This window comes from Lepeophtheirus salmonis, chromosome 6 (genome assembly GCF_016086655.4).
Source record: "Lepeophtheirus salmonis chromosome 6, UVic_Lsal_1.4, whole genome shotgun sequence".
NCBI lineage: Eukaryota > Metazoa > Arthropoda > Copepoda > Siphonostomatoida > Caligidae > Lepeophtheirus > Lepeophtheirus salmonis.
This window is the reverse complement of record NC_052136.2, coordinates 2,241,653-2,266,352: the sequence shown is the minus strand read 5'-3', so window position 1 is coordinate 2,266,352 and position 24,700 is coordinate 2,241,653. Positions and strand designations below refer to the sequence as shown.

The 24,700-nt window shown below is 31.3% G+C and overlaps 2 protein-coding genes across 2 annotated transcripts; both read right to left on the bottom strand.

Annotated features, from left to right (window-relative positions):
- Positions 1 to 2,372: 2,372 nt before the first annotated feature.
- On the bottom strand, positions 2,373 to 9,275 carry Ist1 (IST1-like protein). Its single transcript, XM_040714590.2, has 4 exons — positions 8,816 to 9,275; positions 8,535 to 8,717; positions 6,924 to 7,224; positions 2,373 to 2,873 (listed from the first exon to the last, which is right to left on the bottom strand). Exons 1-4 carry the CDS (start codon positions 8,875 to 8,877, stop codon positions 2,481 to 2,483), a joined length of 939 nt encoding a protein of 312 aa, XP_040570524.1. The 5' UTR covers positions 8,878 to 9,275; the 3' UTR covers positions 2,373 to 2,480.
- A 9,560-nt stretch (positions 9,276 to 18,835) lies between these two features.
- On the bottom strand, positions 18,836 to 22,979 carry LOC121120518 (uncharacterized). Its single transcript, XM_040715401.2, has 5 exons — positions 21,950 to 22,979; positions 21,185 to 21,404; positions 20,941 to 21,106; positions 20,257 to 20,434; positions 18,836 to 19,325 (listed from the first exon to the last, which is right to left on the bottom strand). The coding sequence occupies exons 1-5, from the start codon at positions 22,872 to 22,874 to the stop codon at positions 18,952 to 18,954; spliced, it is 1,863 nt and encodes a 620-aa protein (XP_040571335.1). The 5' UTR covers positions 22,875 to 22,979; the 3' UTR covers positions 18,836 to 18,951.
- Between the last annotated feature and the right edge of the window lie 1,721 nt (positions 22,980 to 24,700).

The window sequence follows — 24,700 nt, the reverse complement described above, 5'->3', positions numbered from 1 at the left end:
ATCCCCTCATGGCGTCACTACAATATAATCCCTCTACTTGAAAATATATTACAGGACCGGTCCTTCGAAGACAAATATTAATCCGAAGTACAGACAGGTTCGATTTTAGGAGGGACAATCGGGTAATTTGTCTTGGTCCAGCAATTATAAAAATAGCAACAACCTCCAAGGGGTAGATTTGTCTTAAATTGATAAATATTTTATAAAAAATGAGTATTTGAAAAGAAAGAAAAACATAAAAAGGACTCCCTATGTTTTTTCTAAAAAAATGCCAAGATTCAATATAAATTTTCTTAAGAACAAAATTCGAAGTGAATTTCAAATGTGGAATAGGAAAAAAAAAGGCACCACACATTCAGGGTAAAACCGGACATGAGTATATATTAGGGTGTACCGTAATGACAAAAATTGGGAATTTGGCATTGCCTGATATTTTTCATTTTTGCATTTTACTTCTCTAAACAAGAATAGAACCATCAAACGTCCAAGAAATAGTTCTTCATGTAGGTATTTTGATTTGTAAAATGTCGAAAAACATGAAATTTTAATGTTGTTTCCTTAAAATTATCTATTTGAATCCAGTTACAGGATTTTTATTTTATTCAGTATTAGTTCGCAACAACTAAAGTATATTTGATAATAATATATTACATACTTGCTACCCAAAAATGAGATTTTAGTGATAAAAAGGAGGAGAAGAAACATCAAAATAAAAGCGCGTAATACGGGGTACCAAAAACTTAATATTTATTCATTGGCAGCATGTTTGGAACTAAAATACTCATACGATGAGGCAAGTTAGAAATGGATTGTTGGCATATTGTTGGAAAATATATGCTTCATCTATAATACTTAAAAAAATAAAAATCATGTCACTTGATTTAAATTAATAATTTTAGAGAAACAACATGAAAATTTAATTTTTTTCGACATTGTACAGATTTTCAAATCAAAAAGCGTCCATGAAGGATCCTTTTTTTTTTTGGAGGTTGATGGTTATTTTCTTGTTTACAGGAATAAAATGCAAAATAAAAAATATGCGATGATACTCAATTCCCAACTTTTATCATTTGGGTACAGTCTAGTATATATATTCCAGAGTCACAATAGAGGTACGAGTGTTGTTGTAGTCAAGACTATTTTACTTTCAGGGGTTGATAACAAACCTTTCAGCCTTAATATACCGATACCAAAAGAAAGAAATCTGTCCTGACAACAGGAACATTACTTTGAGGGATTGAAACCGAGACGATACCTACTAAAATTACTCCAGGAAACCAAAAAACTAGGTACAAAATCCAGTAAAGCATTTCAAGTAGTTTAAAATTTATCAGTTAAGAGTTCAGAAGTCTTAATTTCCACGAAGGCAAATTGTTACTATACAATAAAAAAATTAGAGTCTTTTATTAATATAAAAGGCTGTAATTTTTTTATCTTGCTCTCCAGATCCCCAATCTGCAGGAGGAGATATAAATTGATTCTTAGTAATAGTAAAATCATACATTTATACTGTTAAGTCCGTCGTTGCTCTCTCAGAGGTAATTAATTTTATAATATACGTATTTTTTCTCTAATAAAGGTCTGAAAAAAGGTCGTCAAAGTTATCAAAATCAAATTTGGAAATATATCATCACCCATCCGTCAAATATTTTGACTCTGATACCATATAAGAAAACTGTCTTTAGCTGTTACTTTTGGTATGCCTTAGTATTTGGTATTTCTCTTGAAATAGCCATCAATTTATTAGGCTAATTTTATTCCTCTGAGTTTTAACATAATATCCAAACATAATAGATGCATTGAACTTATCAAGATCAGACAAGCGTTTACCCCGCTTAAACAAAAATATGCAGTATGTTTTGTGGTCACCTGTCGATGTTTCTGCTTCTTTCCTCCTAATCAGGGATTATTGACCAATCAACATTGAGAACGCTGATTGGTAATCAGTGTTCTGAACCTTCACAGGTTGAGTTTGAATTATCTCTTGCTAAGCTGAGAAAACTTCTCAACAATTGTTGGATAATAATTCCATATTTGGGAATAATTTGCTAACAGGTACCAACTGATTTTGGTCCTTTTTTCTTGTCCAATAAAGATATTGATTCCTTTACCTCTACATTTTTGTGAAAACGAACGAACTCACAGATAGCCGAGAAGCTACAATTGTCTTTTTTTTTTGACAAATGATATAAACTTAGCTTTGAGATGGGATTTTTTTACATTTAATAATGTTTTCAGTCATAATCATCGTTTCAAATCCCATGAGGTTTAGCCGCGATACTAGCACGTCGTAGCATCTGACACGACGTTCTTGTGGAATATACTAATCCATCTCTGAGATACGAACAAAAGTATTAAATGTAACAAAAAACTACTTGCACACTGTATATTCCGAATGAAAATATAACTCTTCAACAAAAATGAAATAATAGGCAAAGGAGGAGTCCTTTAAGTATAAAGTATGAAAATATTAGTATAATTTATTTTCTTTTTTTCAACTCTTCAAATCTTCTTGTCAGGTCATCCAAATCAATTTCATCTTCCTTATTAGTTAATTCTGGAGTCGACTTACGAGAAGAATCGGAGGGGATATCCGGCAAATCAGGAAAAGGCATCTTTTTATCATCATCGTCAAAATCAAATTCTTTGGATGAGGGATAATAAGGAGGTGGGATTTCATCATCGACACGAGCAGCAGGTATGGTTTTAACAGAGGGCTGAGGATAGTTAAAAGGTATTGACGCAGCAGGGGCAGTTGCAACAGCTCCAATTTTTGCGTCAAACCCTCCTCCACCAAGGCCGCCACCAGGAATGAAGGGAAGATTCGGAATCCCTATGTCAATTAATTGCTGCTCTGCATCATGCTTCATAACCTGCGCATAAAAAAATAAACATATAATTATATAACTACAACGAGGCTTAGGTTAGCACATGCACATCCTTATATTTTTGGCCGCCACCTTTTCTTAACCAAATAAAACAAACACAAGCGCCAACAGGGGCTTCTATACGATTATATATTTTCTTTTCAAGATGAAAATTTTAAATATTACATTTTGTTTCAAAAAAATTTCAATAAATTATTTTTAGGGGAAAAAAGTGAAAAATCCAAAACTTTCACGAAAAAATTTTTTTTCGAATTCATTAAAAAAAAAATTTCTAATCATAAAAAATAAAAAACTATATCTAGTCACAATAAATTATTTTTTTAGGGGAAAAAAGTGAAAAATCCACAGATGTTTACAAAAAATTAAATCTCATGGAAAAAATAAAAAAAAATAAAAAATTTCAAAGATTTACAAATGTACACAAGAAATTCATTAAAAAATCGTTAAAAATCTATATCTAATCATAAAAAATAAAAATTTTTCGGAAAAAAATTTCAAAAATCAAATTTTATTCCAAAAAGTTTAATTTTTTTGAGAAGAACTACGGAGTTTTGAATTTTTTGAGAAGAACTACGGAGTTTTGAATTTTTTTTCAAAAAAATATATTTTTCAATTTTATTTAAGTAAAATTTAATTCCTCAAATTTTTTTCTCCAAAATATTGTAATTTTTGGATTTTGTTTTTTCAAAAAAATTATAAAAACCAACCCTTCCCAAAAATATAATCCTGCAGACACCCCTGTCTATATTTATTAATAACCCCCATATGAGATTTTTTCAGATTGGACCTATTATTACCTTCCTACTTAAAATATATATAAATACTTTTATAAATTAGTATATTTTTTGAAGGAAAAGAGCTATTACCCTATGTCAGATTTTGTAAGTTTGCTCCATAAAGAAATAAAGTATAGAGGTGAAAAGGTATACGATTGACTGTTCCATTAGTTTCAGCTGTTAACTGTATGGTTAAGAGAGTGTATTTTGCCGAAACAGTTATCAATTAATAGGCTGGGTTTTTTACGTCGAATTTTAACATACTATCTACTACTAGACCAAATTAAACATCTGTATTAAACTTGTCAAGATCATAATATTTATTCTCTGTCCACCTAAATAAGCCAACCGGTAAATTAAAATCCTCGTCACCTCCATATTTGTCTTTCTCTATGGGTTGCTCACTTCAAAGTAGTATTTTTACGGTACAAACACTTTTAAGGCTAAAAATATAAATTAAAAATATTGTTAAGGGAAGGAGGTCATTTATTTTTATAAAAGACAATTTTGAAATTTGTTTTCTTGTTTTTATTTGTGAAAATATATATTTTTTTTAATTACACCTTTAACTCTTTCAGTTGTAATTTTATTTGCTTTCCTTCATCAATTTGTAATTAAGAGAAAGTTGTACCTGCTACATTTAACTCCTTTACAGCATTAATATTCTGATCCTTTGTTAGGATCCCCCCCCTCTCCTCACCTGAATTAAAGCTAAACCTATCAAGGGGGATTATATCATATTCATATTACGTCAAATCTTTAATCTTATGTACTATTTGATCGGATTGATATTGCCTTACTCCGTCGAACTTTCAAGTATAATCTTATTATTAGATAATCAAAACAAAACAAGTATCTAGTAAATACTTAATGGCTCAAAAAATGTATTGTAGCTAATCGATTAACTCTCTAAAAATCAAAATTCTATTAGATACCACGCCTTAAAATATACTTTTAAGCTTAAAGTTCTCTTTAAAATGAAATTGATGTTAGCAAAAATAGTAAATTGGAATTTTATTAATCCTAGTTGATTAAAGCTCCCTCCTTTACTTCTACTCCAAATAGACACAATTAAGTTAAGTTCAGGGTCCAGACTTACCTGGGGACCATAAAAATGTAGCTTTAAGTTTATTACTGATATATTATTAGTTATGTAATTTGAGGCCCGCTACTTTTGCCTTAAATACTTAGCCTCAAGATTAATCAAAATGTAAAATGGGTATTACTATAAAACGCATTAAATGGTTGTTTTCTGTGGGACTAATGATGGAATTACAATCTTGACTCATTAATTATTTTTGAATTTTGATGCTTCCATATTTTTCCCCATGCTCTAAGATGTGAGAGGCTCAAAAACCTTTTTTTAGGTATCTAAATATGTCCTATACCCTGCCTCATCGGCAAGTAGCAAATTAGTTTGATAATAACTTGATCCAAATACTACCTGTCAAAATTTTAAGTTTGTAGTAATAGAAGTCCAAGAAAATATATAAAAGGCCCAAATCCGATTTTCAAATTAGTATAAGACAAATTATCTTAATATAAGCCAATTGAGGTGAGCTTATAACCTTTACAAAATATTAATAGCTTCTTCCCAAAAAATGTGTAGATTTAAGAGAAAATAATATTGATAGATGTAAGGTATACATTTTTAGTACTCCAATCCCTCCACCTAAGTTTTTTTCTTTAGCTACATTGTTTTGGGCAATCTTGATAATTAGATTATAAAATATACAAAAATTATTATTCAAACATAATCCTATTTTAGTTTATGTGTGTGTGTTTTTTTTTTTACATTCAATCGTGTCTTTTATTTATACTTTTTGTCGAAAAACTACCCAAAAATGGTATTTGCGATTGAAGACCGATAACGTGGGATAAAGGGCATATTTAAATACCTTAAAAAAATGATTTTCGAGCGTTTCACATCTCAGAACATGGGAAAAATGCGGGAACATATCTAAATTCAAAAAAGTATATTTTTAAATAGGTATATTGCCTCATCTTATGATTGTTCGTCAATCCATGAGTATTTCCCAATAAGAATAATCCATCTTGTCTAATAATAATTGATAACGTAGAAGTGATTATCCCTTCTTTTTTATTCGTATCGTTGTCGTGTTTGTTTATTTTCGTTATTAAACTCATTCGATTAGCAAGTTTGTCCCTGCTTCGAACTTATTTCGTTAGTATATATGCATTTGAATTTTGGGGCATAATTCCTTCATTATTTCTACAGAAAACAACATTAATGCATTTTATAATAATAAACTTTACATATTTTGATTAGAAAATTCAAAAGGGAAGCTATAAACCTCATTTAATTATGTATTAATGCGAAATATACTTGAGGCAAGATGATTTTAAGGTGAAATGTCTTGAGGCAAATTAGTTTAAAGCAAAAGTACCTAGCCGTGTATTTTACTTGTCTACAGAGTATAGAGTACTTCGAAGTTAATTATAGAATTGTGGATAGTTTATGGTTCTATTTTTATTCTATTAACTGTATTTTATGGCTTGCATGTAATAGTGGAAGCGACTTTTTTTTTTTTTTGGGGGGGTGTTTACGAATAAAGCGTGTTGACATTTTAGGAAAAATCACAATTTCGGGTTTGAAGCATTCACAAAAGGGTTAATAAGTTTCAGGGGTTACGTCTAATATTTTGTGATACAATGGCACTTCTTCAAGAACCGGTTCAAATACCAATTGAGTATAGTACCGTTTTAAATGTGTCAGTACTCAGATAACACTGTACACCGTACAACACTGGGGCTGTGTCAGTCCTCATTTAATCTGCCCAGTCCAGTCCTAGGACCGTCGGTCCTTTAGAATGGCATTACTAAAACTGATTCTAAAAAAAAGAAATCAAGTTGATAGACGTTATCAAGGACTGAACTGTATAGGTTTTTAGGACTGATATTCAAGACTGAACTGGACGGGATTGCAATCTTCAGTCCTAAATAAGGACTTACACAGCACTACTTCAAAGGTAAAAAATACATGAAATATTAATATTTCAATAGCTAGAAATATAATTGCATTATGAAAAATATATAAATTAACCAACACCCTGTTAGTTGTGGGAAGTAAGCATTTGATTCATATAAAAAACAAAGAAAAATACAAAAAATATATTTGGACAACTTGGGACTACATAATATTACACAATTGCACTTAAAAAAACGAACTCAATTATAGATACCATAAAATTTGGGAACCCTTTTCCAAAGATTAAATGATATTCTAGAAAATACTAACTTGTGGATCTGGCTCATAAGTTACGTCATAGTACTTGGCAATCTCAATTAAATATTTCTCGACTGTAAGTTTAGGAGGAGCCTCAACACTTAGTTTGTGGATAATTCGTTCAGACACGTTTTCGTCACGGTTTTCTCTACAAACTTGTGCAAATGGCTCACCATATTTTAAACTAAGCTGTTTGGCAATTGTTGTAAGTTCCTGAACGTCAGAGGATAAACGAGGAGCGGACCAAATTAAACTTGAAACTGCTTCAACTAATCCACAGTCTACTTGTGACGATGATTGTAATAGACCAAACCTTAGTGAGAAAAAATATTATTAATACAATATCGATAATAGACAAACATTTGATACATGTTTTTTATTTTAAAAAAAAAGCACTAAATTTATTTAATATGCTCAAAAAGACTTGCACCACCCTTGATATGATTTAGTTGAAATAGGATAACAGTGATTTTATAGATTTTACTGTGTTTCAACTAAAAAATTGGATAACAACTACAACTTTGGTTTGACGGATCTTATAATCAATTTACCATTAGATATTGTATGGTTCTACCATGACAAAATAATCCCAAGTGATAGAGTAAGTTACATACTGTTTTGAAGGTAATAATGCTTCATTTTTATAAAATGAAATCCATAATATAAACTTATAAGTGAATCATTATACTAAAATATATTCCATCAGTTTTTTGATGTCGTCACATTTAATATAATATTTGTCAAGAAAATAAAATATTTGTCTTAAGTAAGACAATACATTAATGAAAATTGTTTCATTTCGTCTCGTAACTGCCATGGAATGCATTTAAGACAAATAATTTTTTTTTTTAAAAGGTTTGCCTTTCTTGACGAGTACATTCTGTTTAATCATGGATAGTCTCTCACCAAATGAGAAAAATATGTATTTTATATGTGGCGTCTACTTCAAAAACACATTGCCATGAGACAAAATATCAATGGAGTCCTTATATTTTGGTAAAGTAGTATATTCAAATGGTTTAAGATCGTTACTTAGTAGTAATTTTAAGTTATTTGATTAGAAAAATTCATCATTACGACTTATTTTTTAGTTTATTCTATATAAATTTTAGTAAATGGCATTTTCTGAAAGGAAAATGAAGTTTTAGTTTGCCAATCTATTGTCAAAATTCGAAGGAAGCAGTATAGCCAAATGGGTTAATATTGGGACTTTATGGTTGTATAGAGTTATTTAATTAGAAAAATTCATAATTGTATTTTAATATTTTATTTATTTCTGCTTAAATGTCGTAAAGGACATTTTCTGAAGGGGAATATGAAGATGTAGTATGCAAATCTATTCCCAAAATTCAATGGGAGCGTATAAGCAAATGTGTTAAGATCGGAATTTTATAGTGATCTAAAGTTATTTGATTGGAAAAGTTCATAATTGCAACTTAATATTTTAGTTATTTCTATTAAATTGAAGTAAATGCACTTTCTGTAAGGTAATATGAAATTGAAGTTTAGGAATCTATTGTCACAATTCAAATGAATTGTGACATTCATGATTTAAACGTTGTCAAGGATATCAAAATATAATATAAAATATCAGAATGTAAATGGATATGTTATCAATATAACCTTGCAAGTAAAAGATCACAATATAATTCAACAAGCTCCATGGCTTCAACAAGGTAATCCTCACGAATGATGTGCTCAACACGGATCTTGGCCCGATCAATTTTTCCAGTTGCAATCAAATCTGCAATTTCTGCCCTGCTCTTCATCGCTAGCTCCGTTTTCTTTTTTTGGAGTAGTTTGAGTCTGAAATTATAAGGAAATATATAATATTATAATAAAGCATTAGATATTAGTATTAATGAATGGAACAAATATTAGTTGACATGGCAGATAATAGTTACCGATTCATACAGATTTTTAAGTTTGTTTTCAACTGCGAGTAATTTGGTTTGGACGAAAACATAATGAATCCCGAAGAAAATGGATTTAATCAATTTAATAAAAGGGTATATTAATATAAGCCCTTGAACTCAAGTAATTTAAGATGAGTATTACGTCTATTACTAATAGTAGTCTATTAGTAATTCAATTCCAGTGTACACTCCCACTGTCTTAGCTGATTAGATTTATAAATTATTACAATAACAGCTTTACGTCATGCTGTCAGCAACACGATAAGTATAAATTGCTTGAAGTGTTGTGTCAGTTCACGTCAACTGTTGTGTACCCCAGCTGTATGCTATACTTATACTTATATATTCTTTGAAAATCAAGAAAAAACTAAACAGACAAATATATACATATAGGCATAAATCCCCCAACAACAGCTGAACAGTTGATAACAACCTCCTCAAGAAAACTACGCCACTAGCTCTGATGGAGTCCACTCATATTATTTCCCTCTTCCCTTTCATTTAGTTCAAGCCAATTCAGCCATAAAATGAAAATAAATAGAAAAAAAAATAACCAAGATACTCCGGACGCGCGCTATATAAAAGAGGTGTAACATAGAAAAGGACATAGTATTGATATATATGATAATGATTAATTTTAATTCATTTTCTCCTATTACAAAATAAAAAATTGTGCAAATATTACTTCATTATTTAATATGCACAATAGTTTCTAATTTTTATATCCTTCAATTGTCATCATTTAATTATTTTTAAAGCTTAAAATGGAAATAGAATAGCTACAAAATGCGTTAAATTATAAGACAAATTGATATTAATTTCTAGTAAAATTAACTACTTAAATACAGTTTTCTACATTATAAATTTGATCTTTTGCATTGATATGAGGTTAGTAATAACCAGAGAAGATTTTCAAATTGTACTTCACAGTGTGAGTATACTATGTCGGATCAGTTCAGAAAGAAAAAGAAATATACATGTTCAATTAATACGCTTGCAAAGTGGTATAAACCTCCCGAAAAGTTTACATTTGGAAACTTTGCTCCTGGAATATCAAGGATTTTCAAATTGGTAGGTTGCGTGACTTAAAAGGTTTGATTTCCAATGAATTACCGAAATTTTCTGTTAATAATTCTATGAAAACTTTTCCATTTTGAAAATTTCCGGAATTTTAAACCCTATCATCAAATCATATTTACTTTACCAGCTTAACCCTAGCCACTAAATCAATCAAAGAGAAGTGCAAGAATTACTTTCACCGAAAACCTATATTTTATTATTACATTTTATAATTAACTAGCTCAGAGTTGAAGATTTTTGGTCTTATAAATGATCCTCTGTTATTTGCAAAGCTATAGATAGCAAACTCTAGTTCAGTCTTGGAGTCGATACTCTTCTTGGAATCGGGTTTGAATAGAATTTGGGTCCATATAGACGTAAGTTACTTAAGATAAATTTAATGACAATAAAGATTTTTGTAGATGTTTCTCCAATATGCGGAACACAAAAATCTTCCTGAAGAATTTCTGAATAGTGTGTTTTCCTGTGACATTGTTTTATAACAATTAAAAACATTATTCAACTAATATTAAGGAAAGTAGGGAATTATTGGATGTCAAAATGAGACAAACAAATAAAATGACTTTAACCTTACTGTCTATCAAAACATATCCCCATTACGTCTAGTTTTTATTATATATCTGATCCTAAATGTATTAAAATATGTTATTACATCGTTCTACAATCTTATTTCAATGTTGTAGATAAAGATTAACTATTAGAATAGAAGGAACAAGATATTTTTCTCTAATTATCCTACTTTCTTAAGGCTGGTTACCACATCTATTAAGATGTTGTGAATATACGTGTATAAGTTTGGAACGGATCAATAGACTATGTATTAAAGATTTTCCACATTTATATTCTTCAAACCTAAACAATTCTTAATTACAATATCAAGAGGTTTTGTGATTTAAAATGAACCTTGTTTGGAGGAGAGAAAATAGCACAAAAAATAAATTTTGGAGGCACTTTAGTTACTCGTTTGCTTCCAAAATTTATTATTTGTGGCATGAAGAATTGTTGAGGTTTAAATATTATAATATGAAAAGTCCTTTAAAATACATAGTTTAATGGCCCGTTCCGAACATATACACGAATATTTACAAACTCTTGATAGACCAAATATATTGTTGCTAAAGTATTCATTGGTTCTAGTGATATTAGTGTTTTTTTAGTTCTTAAAGCTATTTGATGAATCTCCTTTAAAATTCATTGGGATGTTGTTAAATTGATATAGTAAAAATATGGACTTTGAGCCTCAAAATGGCGTCTCCTTCATTATTATGACACAATTTGAGATGTCAGGGAAAATGCTCTATTGAGCACATATTTATTAATGCTGAATAATAATTCATATATTTGATTTTATGTATCACTTATTTAAGGAAATTATATCAATTGTTGTATCGAATATATGTCATCAGCAATTAAATTAGCAATTCATACTTCATACATTAAATTAAAAAAAAAATTGAAAAATTAAACTAAACTTCAAATATAAAATTTTGAAAAAAAAATTCAAATATTAAATTTTCACTTAAAAACAAAAATTCCTTAATTACGGGGAGGAGAGCTACATCCCTTTAGCCAACCCTCTGTGGACGCCCCTGTAGGGGGATGTTTTATTGGAAGTCAAGATTGATTGTTAAAAAAAAGGAACACCGTACATTTTAGATATTTGTATTTAAAATTGTATTTAAAAAATATCTTGTTAAAAAAATCAGGCCACAGGGGTTTAGGTATCACCCATAGAAAAATGAAATATATAGAAGTGACAAAGATGTTTACATTACAGTTTAGCTTAGTTAGTCAAACAAATAATAAATATTATGATCTTATTGTGTTTGGTTTACTACTAGATGTTACATTAACTCTTAAATACTTTTTGTTGCCCATATTCGACCAGGAACGTCCGCAGGGGTCGCCCCCAAATTTCCTAAAACATTTCCTTTTCAATTTTTTTTTCTAAAAAACTTAATTTTTTGTGAACAGTTGTGAATTTATGAAATTTTTTTCCAAAAAAATTAATTTTTTGTGAATAACTATAGATTTTTGAATTTTTTTTTCCAGAAAATCTAATTTTTTATGATTAGTTATGAAATTTTTCAAATGTTGGTAAATACCTATAGAGTTTTGAAATTTATTTTTAAAAAATGCATAAACCAAGCCTCTCCAATATAATCCTACGGACGCCCCTAGCAACGTACCAACATAATGTCTCTTTACATCATTTTAAACTAAAATGTATCAAATTGCAACTTTTTTTACATTGAAACAACCCTGTTGGTAAGTGTGAGGAGATTTTAATATGATTTTGCTTTAAAAAATACGCAATGTCGGTATTTCTTAATTAGAGAAAAAATACACAAACATTTCTTTCTTATATTACTTCTATGAAACATTTTTCACTGGAACAAATTATAATCAGGCAAAAAAAAGTAAAGCATTTGGTGGTTGAAACCCTTATGAAAAAAATTAGCTAATTAAATTGATGGTTTTTTTTTTTTTGACTAAATACTATATTTAAAGCTTAGCAAAGTTAAAAACTAAATGTTAAAAACTTTTGCTTAATGAGTACTAATGAGCTAATAGTTTATTATAACTGTGAGATTGTGTAATTCGTTACAAAAACGTATTATAATATGTCTAGACTGTTTCCTCAGAGATGAGAAGAACCTCATTCAGCGGCGCCGGAGAGTATTTGCACGTTGGGGGAGGGGCAAATTATATGTATAATGGTGATGTCATAGTCATTCAATCCTACAACTATATTCTATATGTGTGATACTCGGGTCTTTACAAGACTTAGTGTATGAAATTAAAGTAAACACACTTAGTTAGTATAGATCTTCCTTTATTAACTACCTCACTCTCTTTGGGTCCCTCGCCCGATCAGGGGTGCCACCTACCATTTCTAAACATGGTTACTACACTTCCCCTTTTCGAAAAACAAGCAACAATAAACGATTTAAAAAACGCACAAAATTATAAATTAGTCATAACTATGTGTAGGCAGAAAGTAAAAATTATTTTTATTCTGATGAACTCAAGGCAGGTTTTTGTCGGTTGATGTGTTCTATTTCTGGAGATCCCTTTATTTCAAGTTTAAAAGTTAATTTGTCGCAAGCCAGAACGGTATACGGACCTAAATAACATTCCGTTTTTCCAATTCTATCATCCCTATCCTAAACTCTCTTACATTGATGTATTTCTTTCAAAGTCCAAACTTTGCTGTGGTTATGATGGTTAGTTCCAGGATACTGTATAGCTCGAATAATATCCCGAACTGAATCTGGTGTTGAATTTATGAAAGATTCTCCAATGGTTTCGCTGGGAATTCGTATATTTTCTCCGTATACCATTTCTACAAGGGTAAATCCACTATCGGTCATTTGATTGCTTCTCATCTGTAACAAGCATATCGGAAGATATTCATCCCATTTATCATCGTTTGCTCTAATTAATTCCTTATAGTTTTTATGTCTTCTCTCTATTAATTCATTAGCTTGTGGTCTGTCAACAGAGTAGTTGTGTGTTTGATCCCAAATGTTTGATGAAATTAGACCATATGGCACTTACAAATTGTCGACCTGTATCCAAAATGTATAGTATCAGGTACTCCAAAATTTGATACCCATCAAAGCTTTAACCAGTCCTGGTAAAGTTTGGTTATGCATTGGATCAGCACATATCCATTTAGTGTATGAATAAATGCAAGTGAGCAAATATTTGTTTGTTTTTTTTACTTGATTCTTCAAATGGCCCAACAATATCCACTGATATGTTATTTTTGTCTTATGACATTGATTACATTCTTTGATTATCCTTTTAATCATTTTTATTGCTCAATGTTCTTATACAAAGTTTTGTTTGATACGAGCAATTGGGGCGTATTCTCCAAAGTGCCCAGCGGTTTCATGTATTGACTTGGTTTTTTCTTTATCCATTACGGATTTAACTGGCTTGTCAACTTTAATAGAATTTATAGGACGTTATAAAAGGTTCGCTATAAAATTTTCAGAGCCGTTTTTGTAACTCAAGTTGGAGATGTATTCTGAAATTAGAGAGAAATATCGAGTTTGTCTGTTTGTCCAATTTGGATTATTTTTTTCTCAATGCATCCACAATCGGCTTGTGATCTGTTAGTAGGTCAAACTCCCTACCTTTAATCATATGATTGTACTTTTTATTACTTGATAAATAGATAGTAGCTCACGATCAAAAGTGGATTTTTTTTTTGTCAGCTCTGTTGAATTTCCTGCTACAAAATGTGAGGGGACGAATATCATTATGAATTTCTTGTTCCAGAACTCCTCCAATGGTCCAATCAGATGCATCAGTTGTAACTATAATCTTAGCTTGTATTCCGGGGAATGTTAGTCTGACGGATTTGGAAAGAAGTTGTTTTATTTCATCGAAGTATAATTCGGCATTCGAGGTTCACGAAAAAGAATCCAATTTCATCTTTTCATATAGAAGTGCATCTATTTTTGCATAATTTGGTACAAATCGATGATAATAATTAATTAGTCCTATTAACTTACTTATATCTTTATTTCTTGTCTGTGATTTAAATGTTTGGAGTACCTTCTTAGATTCATCTGATGGAGGTATTCCAAATCGGTTGATATTGTATCCCAAATATTCAATTGTCTCTTTTACAATTTCAGACTTGTTAATAGATTGTTTTGTTCTCGGTGCTTGCACACCTGTCTAAGAAATTGTTGATAATTCACGGCTTTACTAGATATGAATAAATCATCCATCCATGTATACATAAACTCCGTCCAGCCTTTGCACGCATTATGGACCCAAATTATATAGTTGTGATGTCAACAAGTCTGTAGGTGCTTTGGTGGGGAGGGGGTGGGGGGATTTGCTGTTGGGATTTCTTTACAATTTTGACAGAATTATAGAGGACTTTCTTTTTGAAGAGACAGAAAACTTTATCGAAAATTTTTACAGTTAAATTTTTTGAAAGGGAAACAAATTTGAACGAATAGCCGTTATTTTATTTTAGAAAATGATTATACCTCTACATATTTTTAGTGATCATTTGTGAAAATTGTTTTTCAATGTAGTATGTTTCTAATCAGGGAAACACCTAACAAGATTCATGGAATTCTAGAGACCTGGAATAATCACGAATAATTTATATTCCCACATGAGAGGAATATCGAAGGAGTGACTGGTTGAAAAAAAATGAAAAAAAGAGTCAATGTCTCCTTTTACTCCATTCCTTCAAGCGGAGAAATATAGAAAAACAAGATTTTAATGGATTGGTATATACTTTTGTGAATATACAACATTTATGAAATAAATAAATCACCTTTTTTTTCAAATGACAATTTGAAAAAAATAGAATAGCTTATATCGTAGAAAAATATTCAATGAATAATTTAACAAAAGATATAATACAAAAATCTAAAAAATATGCATCTCCAAGGATTTTCGTTCAATTTTGTAGTGATCCCATTTTTTATGGGTGTGTACTGACAAATAGTCCACATTATCATCATGTTTTTTTTACGTTTTCAATCCCAATTTCATCACTTTATACCTTGTAAAATGAAGATCGAGGCAATCGAAGTAACATAATTCTAACTTAATCATCCATCTCAAGAGATTTTTGAATTCGGATTCCGAATTCCACGAGGGACGACGAGAGTAGAATTCATCGGAGGAAAACTAACATACCTCATAAGGGAGTAAAGAGGACTCCATCCTCGGGAATGAGATACCAGGATCCAAACAATAAAGTGAACCATTCACGATGACTAGATAATTTTAATATTTCAAATTGGATCACTTAAAAAATACAAAACGAAACAAAAATTCTTAAAATGCATATTTTTTTTAAATTATACCTTGAATATTTTTCTATAATATAATCCATGATATTCCTCATCACTATGTATTATGAATAAGTTATAAGGGTCTAAAGAAGAGTGTCGTTTTTCATCTTTTTTCTGCCTAAAAATGGAAATACATCAAGAATCAATAAAACACTTGGAATCATAAAAAAATACTTTTACATAAGTTTGATTAATCCTACTTTTAATTTGTGGATTGTTTTAAGGTGAAAAAATGGCTCTGAACCATAATAGTTCCAAATTACTATAATCCCAGATATTTCAGAATTCAGATGGCTGAAAGAAAAACGCAGATTAGTTTTGGATTTTGCACTTAAAAATTCTTTTTTTTTGGGCCGGAATTCATTAGTACGAAATGAGTATTCCCCTTTGTAATTAATTGTTCCAGTCCATATAACACTATGACTAAATGAAAGCATGGATGACGATTAAAAATCTTTATGAGCTATTCAACAGATCTCGTTTATCTCTTATAACAGTGTGTCCCATTCATATTTTAACTGGCTTTGCTTATCGTAATTTAAAACAGGTTAAAAATAACAAATCAACCCATAAACTTATGTTTTATTCTTCTGTTTTTGTTTTTTTAAAGTATATAAAACCTGTTTTCTATTACATAAAACCCATCACTAGTGAAGAAGCCTCCTTTTTACAGTTAAAGTTTTGTATGTTTGTGTTGTATTTTTCAAATAAATAATAAATGACCTTATGTTTTAATTCATGGAGTGACTGGTGAGTGAACTCTTGTAAGCCATTCAAATTGAATGACTATATTAATCAGGTATTTTTCTCGAATGAAACATAGAGAACCCATCTTGTGTAGCAACTAAATCAAGGCTGCAGAGTCGGTTCATAAAATGTCCGACTCTAGTATTTTGAACGTTCCCGACTCCGACTTACATTATAATTTTATAATAATATGTTTTATAGGCAATATAAGTACTATTGGGTCATTTGATTATATATACTTTATATATAGATTTAATTTATAGCCATAGGTAGTTATTAGTTATATGTAGTAAATAATTGTGCTAGGTATAAAGAAAATATTTAGAATATAAGATATTTAACTAGATGAATAAGAAATGAAATGGATCAAAATCTATCTATTGCTAATACATTCATTATTTTCGGAAAATAATGAATGTACTCGTAACCCAGGAATGATAATAGACACAAAATCTCACTGCATTGTTACACTTTTCTCTGATGAGACTGACTATTCACAAGACCAAGTAATGAACTAGCACGACTAGTGGCTATGCTACAACCAATAAATAAATTTCGACTTTAAAAGTGTTTGGGACTTGTGACTGCATGGACTACAGAGCACGTTTCAAATTTGTGAAGTAAACTTATCAATTAGTTAACTTAATAAGTTCCATAAATTAATAGTACTTAATGCCTATAATTTAGAACCATTTAGAAAATAACTCTACGAATACTCAATCTAAGTCTTAGATTATAAATAAGTTTCGTTTACATAAATTATAATAATTTTTGTAGCCGGAGTCGAAGTTTGTACAAATTTTATGACTCCTGACTACGATTTCTCCAAAAGTGGTAACGAATTCGATTCCACCGCCATGCACTGAATTGGCTTGAATCATTTCTATTATACATTACAAGTGATGAAAATCTTGTGTATTTGGACAAGCTAAAAAAAAAAAAAATCAATTTGGTAGACCTGATGATTTGAAGAATGTTTTCCAATCATAACTGCTCAACAACTCCTCTAAATTCGTCTCTGTCATTTATGAACCCACACGAATGTTCAATCAGGTTTTGAATATAATTGAATGTAGTAAAAGGGAAGTTCACTACTGTGGAAAAGTATTTAAAAAGTAGTAATGATTCAACTTAAGAGCTATCTAGCGAATAAAATATAATTTATCTATGTTTGTATGAATTAAAACAACTTATATTAAAAAAGAAAACAAATTGGGAAGTACTTTCACATACAATTTTAAAAAATTCAGGCGACTTTAAATAAGGTTGTGCAGCAAGCTAAAGTACTCATTATACTGGCTCATTAAATCATACTATTTCTTTTTATTCTTGATTAATAAATGTTTTAGTATTGATTGAGTAACATCATGTAAGTGTGCTCAAGAAAAACGGAGGGTAACACCAATGATTTGTTGAGGTGTTATCTTCTACATTACTAAAGCAAAATGTCGACGGCTATTAACTCTGGGCAACGCTGGGTACTACTGCTAGTAAAAAAATAAAACAGAAAAGGTATCATATAATTTTCTGAAACGTATCGATACGAAATCATCATAAGATGTTAACTTTTTGCCTCTCATGTAACCTTTTATTTGTAATATCAAATTCCATATTCGTAGACTGCATAGAATATGGATTAACGTATCTCAATAAACACTGCACTCGGGAGAAATTATTATCTTGAACTCAATGTGCGTATATTCTCGCCCCCGTCGTTCCTAGAGAAGTAAATATACTTTATGTATATGGACTTCAAAGAAGATTCCTAGGTCAGACGGAGTAAATGTAATACTATAACCAGTGATGTAAATCCTTTGAATTTTTTAACTGCCCCATTTTTTTGGAATTGCTTCTCTGAAGAATGAGTTTTCTTTTCCTTAGCAGGTGTCGTTATATTTAATTCCTGAGTAGTGAACATCCTTTCCTAAATACATTTAATTATGGCTTATTAAAAACCTGACATTCGTGTATGATTATAAAAGACGGAGTGTAACCCTCATGATTTGTGGCAGAGTTGTAAATCTAAGTCCCTGTAGGATTCGGAGTAGAATTGGGGATCGACATCGGAGTAATTCTTGCAAATGTCTTTGTTTATTTCCTTTTTTCCTTCCTCCCTTGTCACAGCTGATTGTAGCTCATCTAATGAAACAATATGAGCATTCTGCTTTCCCTCCCCCAAGAAAATTCTTCAAATTGTCAGGGTTACCAGCTTGAATTTCGTTTTTTTACATGCCCATTAAACATAAGATTTTCATCAATACCCATAATGTTTACTTATACACAATCAGTGCAACTCTATCTGACCAATTGAAGGAACATTAAAATATATATATATATAGAATAATACCAGTGTTCGCATATTCTTTATTCGTTTAACATTTTTTATCATACTACATCTTTTTAACCTTATTTTACATTATGTATCAACATATTTTCATTATTCGTCTAAATATGGAAAGTTTATTCACACCCAGGCAGTAAATGTGTTGGAATAGTGACTGGAAATAAATGTTGCCTTGGTCTAGACAGAGATTGTGTCTCATCCATGATCCAAGATGTTCCAATAAATTTATATATTTTGTTAGTTTTTTCCTGGCTTATTTGATGTTGCCCGCCATAGAGATAGGGACCTCCTTTAAGATAGACCATAGTTGCAAATAATTGTGATGTTGCAGGTAATTCACCGATTCCATATTCCGTCCATCTCATATCTTTCATTCGAAATGTGTCTCCTCTATATTTCCCAGCAATCAATAAGTCATTTTTTTCATTCTTCATTGAGCATTTAGGGAATCGTATAGGCTCTGGCATATTATTTGCTTCCGACCATTTATCTGAGGAAATAGAGAACAGGGATTTTTTAATATCATTTAATGAAGATAAAATAGTGTTGTTGATTATGCCACGAGTTTATGTGACCTCACGTCCCTCAAGGATTTATAAAACTCGGATTTTTTTATTGATTATTAATACAATGACTTAAAACATATTTCGTATATTAGTTCTCCAAAAAGAAAAAAAAGAAAAATTGGAAGGCCCCTTTGAACAAATAAAATAATTTTTTATAAAGAAGCTCCCGAAAAGTGAACTTTTTCTAGAAAAGGTCATTTAAAAAACAACATTTAAAAAAAAAAAAAAGAATGTCATTTGATAAATATTTCAAAAAATTTATTAGGAAAGGCCTTTTTTTTTAAAAATAAAGATACCTTTTTTATTTCCTTACACAAAAAGTCATTTTATAGAGACAGAAAAAATGTAATATCTGTGGGGAAAAATTGGACATCGGTTGGGAAATTTTATATAAATCTCCTACACCCAAAAGAAAAATCCTAATACCGGCCCAAACTCTCCTAGTACGGGAATATTGGATCATTTAAAAGGGTATTTATTAGTATTTGAACCCACAGTTTATGTAAATTTCTGAGCAAGGCTAAAAAGACCCAAGAAAATCAAAAATGTATGTTATTTAAAAATTCTTGAATTTTTCGACCGTGCGCCCCTGTTCCCGGTACATTTACGCCCCTGTAAATGTATATAAGTGGTTCTTTTTGTTCATTATTTAGGCAAAAAATATTGAAAATTTGATACCAATTGGAGCACCGGAACCAGTAGGAAAATTCGGTATCGTATAGTGGTGCCGGAACCATCAGTGTAATATTTATCCCATAAAAGTGTAACTCTTACGTCACCAGTATATAATTCCCCCCTCCCCTCCGTGCAAATATAATTGGGCACAGCTGGTATCTTGACAACACTATTACAAACCATTTGTCCAATCATATATCCACGTTTTTTGAGAGGGCATTGGATGATTTTCTTCTAAAGTAAAGCCCCCTGCAATGAGGGTATGAGTTGAATTAATTTGAGCCATACAATGATCACCAAGTCCCACTGGAAGGTAAGGGCCCGCTGTCCAAGTCATATTTGAAAATATATTGGTTTTCTTTTAAAAAAAGAATAAAATTAGTAAAACTACTTAATTATTATTTTCAATACAATTAAATTAGTAAAACAAAAAACAGGTTGGCCTTAATCGATAAATATTGTTCCTTTGAGTATGAATATGTATAAAAATCTGCCTTTTTTAGATTCAAATGAAGTGCTTTGTGTCATGAAGCATCAAATTTGTATTCAAAATGGACAGATTGTCTGAGCAATGACGTAGTCTTACGATTCATATAGAGTCAACCTGGTCTGTATTATGTGTTTCACCACACTATGCAGTCATATTCAGATTTCAAATTTAGAATTATTACAAAATAGGAAACTTGGGTTAAGAGGTCACCTGTACTGAAGGTCGCTATTTCAATTTCCCTTGCTCACTGCTTAATAAAGACTTGACTAATTTAAGTATTCACGCTCAGAAGGATTAATATAACATTGATGAAGGTTAATTTGTTCGATCATCCTTATGAAATTATTAATGAATATATTGTTAGAATGAATCACCTTGACAAATCGAACAGAAGATGTATCAATAGTTCCACCCGTCCGCCAAAGCTTCTTTCCATTATCTAAAGTTAAAATAGCCTTACCATCCACATATTCTGTATCAACATTTAATTTGGAAGCGATTGGGGAAAATATTACGGTCCAATCCTTTTCAACGGTTGCTCTAGGGATAAATGTTGGGAATCAATTATGTCTATATTGTAATTAATTTCTTTTTAAGAGACATTCGACTGTCCAGTACATTACACATTCTCCGAGTTTCCATCCTCCCGTGTGGCAAAGAAGAATATTATTATCCACATATCCTCCGGTCACGAAAGTGGTATCAATTTTGAAGCCGTGGGCATATTTAAGTATGATTTGATTTCCATTTTGATTGCATTTATTGCGGGTTTCATTGTCAAATTTGACCTCTCCATCCTTGGTATCAAACAAAAGGACAGCTGTTGGGTTGTATGTTTCTGTAAAAAAATAAAAATTAGATATATTAAAGGTTAATATTTGTATTGAGACTTGTTCTGCGATCGATTTTTTTTTCTGGGTTCGGTCATTATTTTTAAATATTCAGTTAATTGTGCAGATTGAGTTGTAGTGACTAAGAATCATTAAAGTATTACAATTACTTCATTTGACCCAGGAATCTTCTTTGAAGTCCATTTACATTATGCATATGAACTTTTCTAGAAACCAGTGGGGTGGGGACATACGCACATCGAACTCAAGAGAATAATTTCTCCCAAGCTTATTGTTTTCTGAGCTATGTCTATTTAATTGATTTTTTCTTGAACAATCTTTGTCAAAATTGAAATTGTAGACCAAAATTCAGACCGTGGAAGGAATTTTGTTCCCCTCAAATAAAAAAATATGTCTTTTTAATTTTACTATAAGACCGATCTATACCCAAGTTTGATCAAAAATTATAACAGTCTCAGACCTATCTAGGATTTCAAGACCAAACCCCCAATACCAGTTTATATATATAGTTAATTTTGTGTAACAAGCATACCAACACATTTCTTGTGACAACTTGGTATTAGATCATAGTTGGATAAAAAGGCATGTGAAACAATAAAATTTGACGTAAAACCAATAGACTTTAAATCCAAAACTCCATTGTGACTTCCATTAGTACTATTAACAATTCTTTGAATCAGTTCATCCTGTGGTTTGCTTTGTGGAGTAGATACTCCAACATAGGGGCAACTCAAATGGCAGCCATAGCGTTTGTCAAATTTCCCACCAAATATCTCAGTAAAGATAGCGCGGTCCTTCTTTTTCATTTCCTTCAGGGAGTTCAAAATGAAATTACGCAGTGTACTGGGCGTATCCTGAATCATGGAGTACATTTTGTGATACGCGTAAAATTTTATGACGCTGGATTGGGCTCTAAGGTACAAGAGTGTGAGACACGTCTCCGCCTCAAATTTTTCTACGGAACAAAATTTACGTATGATACCATTGAACGTCACATTTGTTGCGTAGATAAAAGGCTTTATGTCAATTTGAGTGGCAATGAGGAAAAAATCCGTGGGTAGAATTTTAGAGTCTTTGATTTCATCCTCAGTATCATCATACTCCCTATAACGATTTGTGTGATGGTCTGAAGGAGAGGAAAGGAACTTCTTAAAGATATCGTGAGCTCCACGAAGTCTTAACACATCTTGGTAAACCGTTTGATTCATCAACTTCTCCTCTTCATACGTTGCATTCACGAACAAGTGAGTAACAAATTTGTTAAAGATGTTCATCATATCAAAATACTTTTCTTCGACTAAGACATGGACACGACGATTATCATCTTGAGTCTTATTGAGCTGCCATTGACATATTTTAATCATGGTTTTCGTCCATCGATCGTTGTCTCCAATCCTTGAGTATGAAGTTGTGAGTATGGAAAATACGATTATTAGTTTTAAAAGTATTGGATTCATCTTGTACGAGACTCCAAAAACAAATGGGGAATGTAGCTCACATCAGTTAGGCATTTTAAATTTCTTTGATGAAATATATAATGCCTTCGAAGGATATTCTATTACAGATCAATTATCTTCAATATACAATATAACTGGTTTTTTTATTTGTAAGAATGACTCCCTATATAATGGGATTTTTTAACAAATCTATTTTCTATAGTGAATCATTTGCAATTTTGTACAAGTTGCAACTTGTATCAGCAAATTGTACAAGTTAACAATCCAAGAAGAGGGGAATAATTTTTAATGAAGAAATTGAAGGTGGGTTAGCATACCTACCTTTATAGTACATTATAAGTGTATACAATGTGTCCCTGCAAACGAAATCTCCAAGCTCAATTAGAGAAGTCCGCAGAATTATATATACATTTTTTAGGGGAGCTTCATTTTTGAAATTTTTTTCAAAAAAATTAAAATTGCTCTGGTGCATAATTTGCCGAATGACCTTTGTTTTTAAATGAAATCCTTAAAAAACATTTTCGGTAAAAAGCTCCTTGATTTAGGGAGGTGCTCCAGCTCACCCCTGCGGACACCCCAGTCAACCTTATTAATACTCTTAAAAGATAAGGAAACCTTATATAAGCAATCAAAATATCAAATTTGGCCAATCTTGGAATCCAAAAGGACCTCAATCCTAGACCTGAGGGCCTTCTAGGTCTTCTTCATTTATTATTACGACATGGCACCCACTCCTTCTCTACGACAGCCTTTAAGGCATCCAAATTGGAGGTGCGTGGATAAAACGGCAACCAACAAAACGTCGAATGGATCAAAACATCGAATAGTCAAAACGTCGTCGGCAGAAGGTCGACTGTATCATATAAAATAATGGGCTCCTCCAAATGGTGTTGCTATATATCACATTAATACATTTCCTCCCTGGAACATAAACCAACCACCACTACTCCTATATAAACTATCATTAAGGGCCCCTCCCACCTCCTTTTACAACCCAAATGTTGGGACTGTTTTAGGGTACCGCCGTATCCCAAAATGGGATGAAACTCATTGTTACAATTTAAGCATCCTCCAAGAACAACCTCACAACCCCTATTTATTCCCCAAATGTTGGGGCTGCTTTAAGGTACACCCTAGCCCCAAAATGGGATGAAACTCCCCTTTACCATTTAAAAAAGGAATTAAAGCCCTAGGAATCCCATCTGGAACTAAGTGATCAATCCTGTACTCACTATCGTAAACTCAACAAACTATCTGCCCCCCCCCCTAACCACAAAGGTAAACCTATACCTAAGTTAAAAATACCCTGAATGCGGAGTTTAATACCCCCCCCCCCAGGAAAGGTATGTACCATGTTATGAGCCCATTTGCGTCAAACTTTGAAAATAAAGAATTCATTGTTTACAAATCTCGTATATTAGCTAGTCATTAGAGACCTTGTAAAAGCTGATTATTTAATTTAATTTACCGATTCATTTTGGGCTTGGCGGTACCCGAAAGGGCCCCAAATTTCTCTATATAAATGGGGGTTTGTGAGGGTTCCTTACAGTTAGTTTATATTGGAGTAATGGGGTAAATATATCGGGCAGGAAATGTCTTGAATAAAATGTCGATGAAACTTGCTTTTCATATTTTGGAATGTAATATTTTCCGGCCGACAATTTGTTCATTTGACGTTTTATCATTGCTATATTATGTCTTTTTATTCCATATGGGAGGTGAAAGAGGCGTTCCTCTCTTGGCGGCACTTCCGATACCATAGTCAAGAGGGTTAACCAGGGCAAGAAATTCGCCAAGTCGTCTTTACATCACTTTTGATTTTTGTA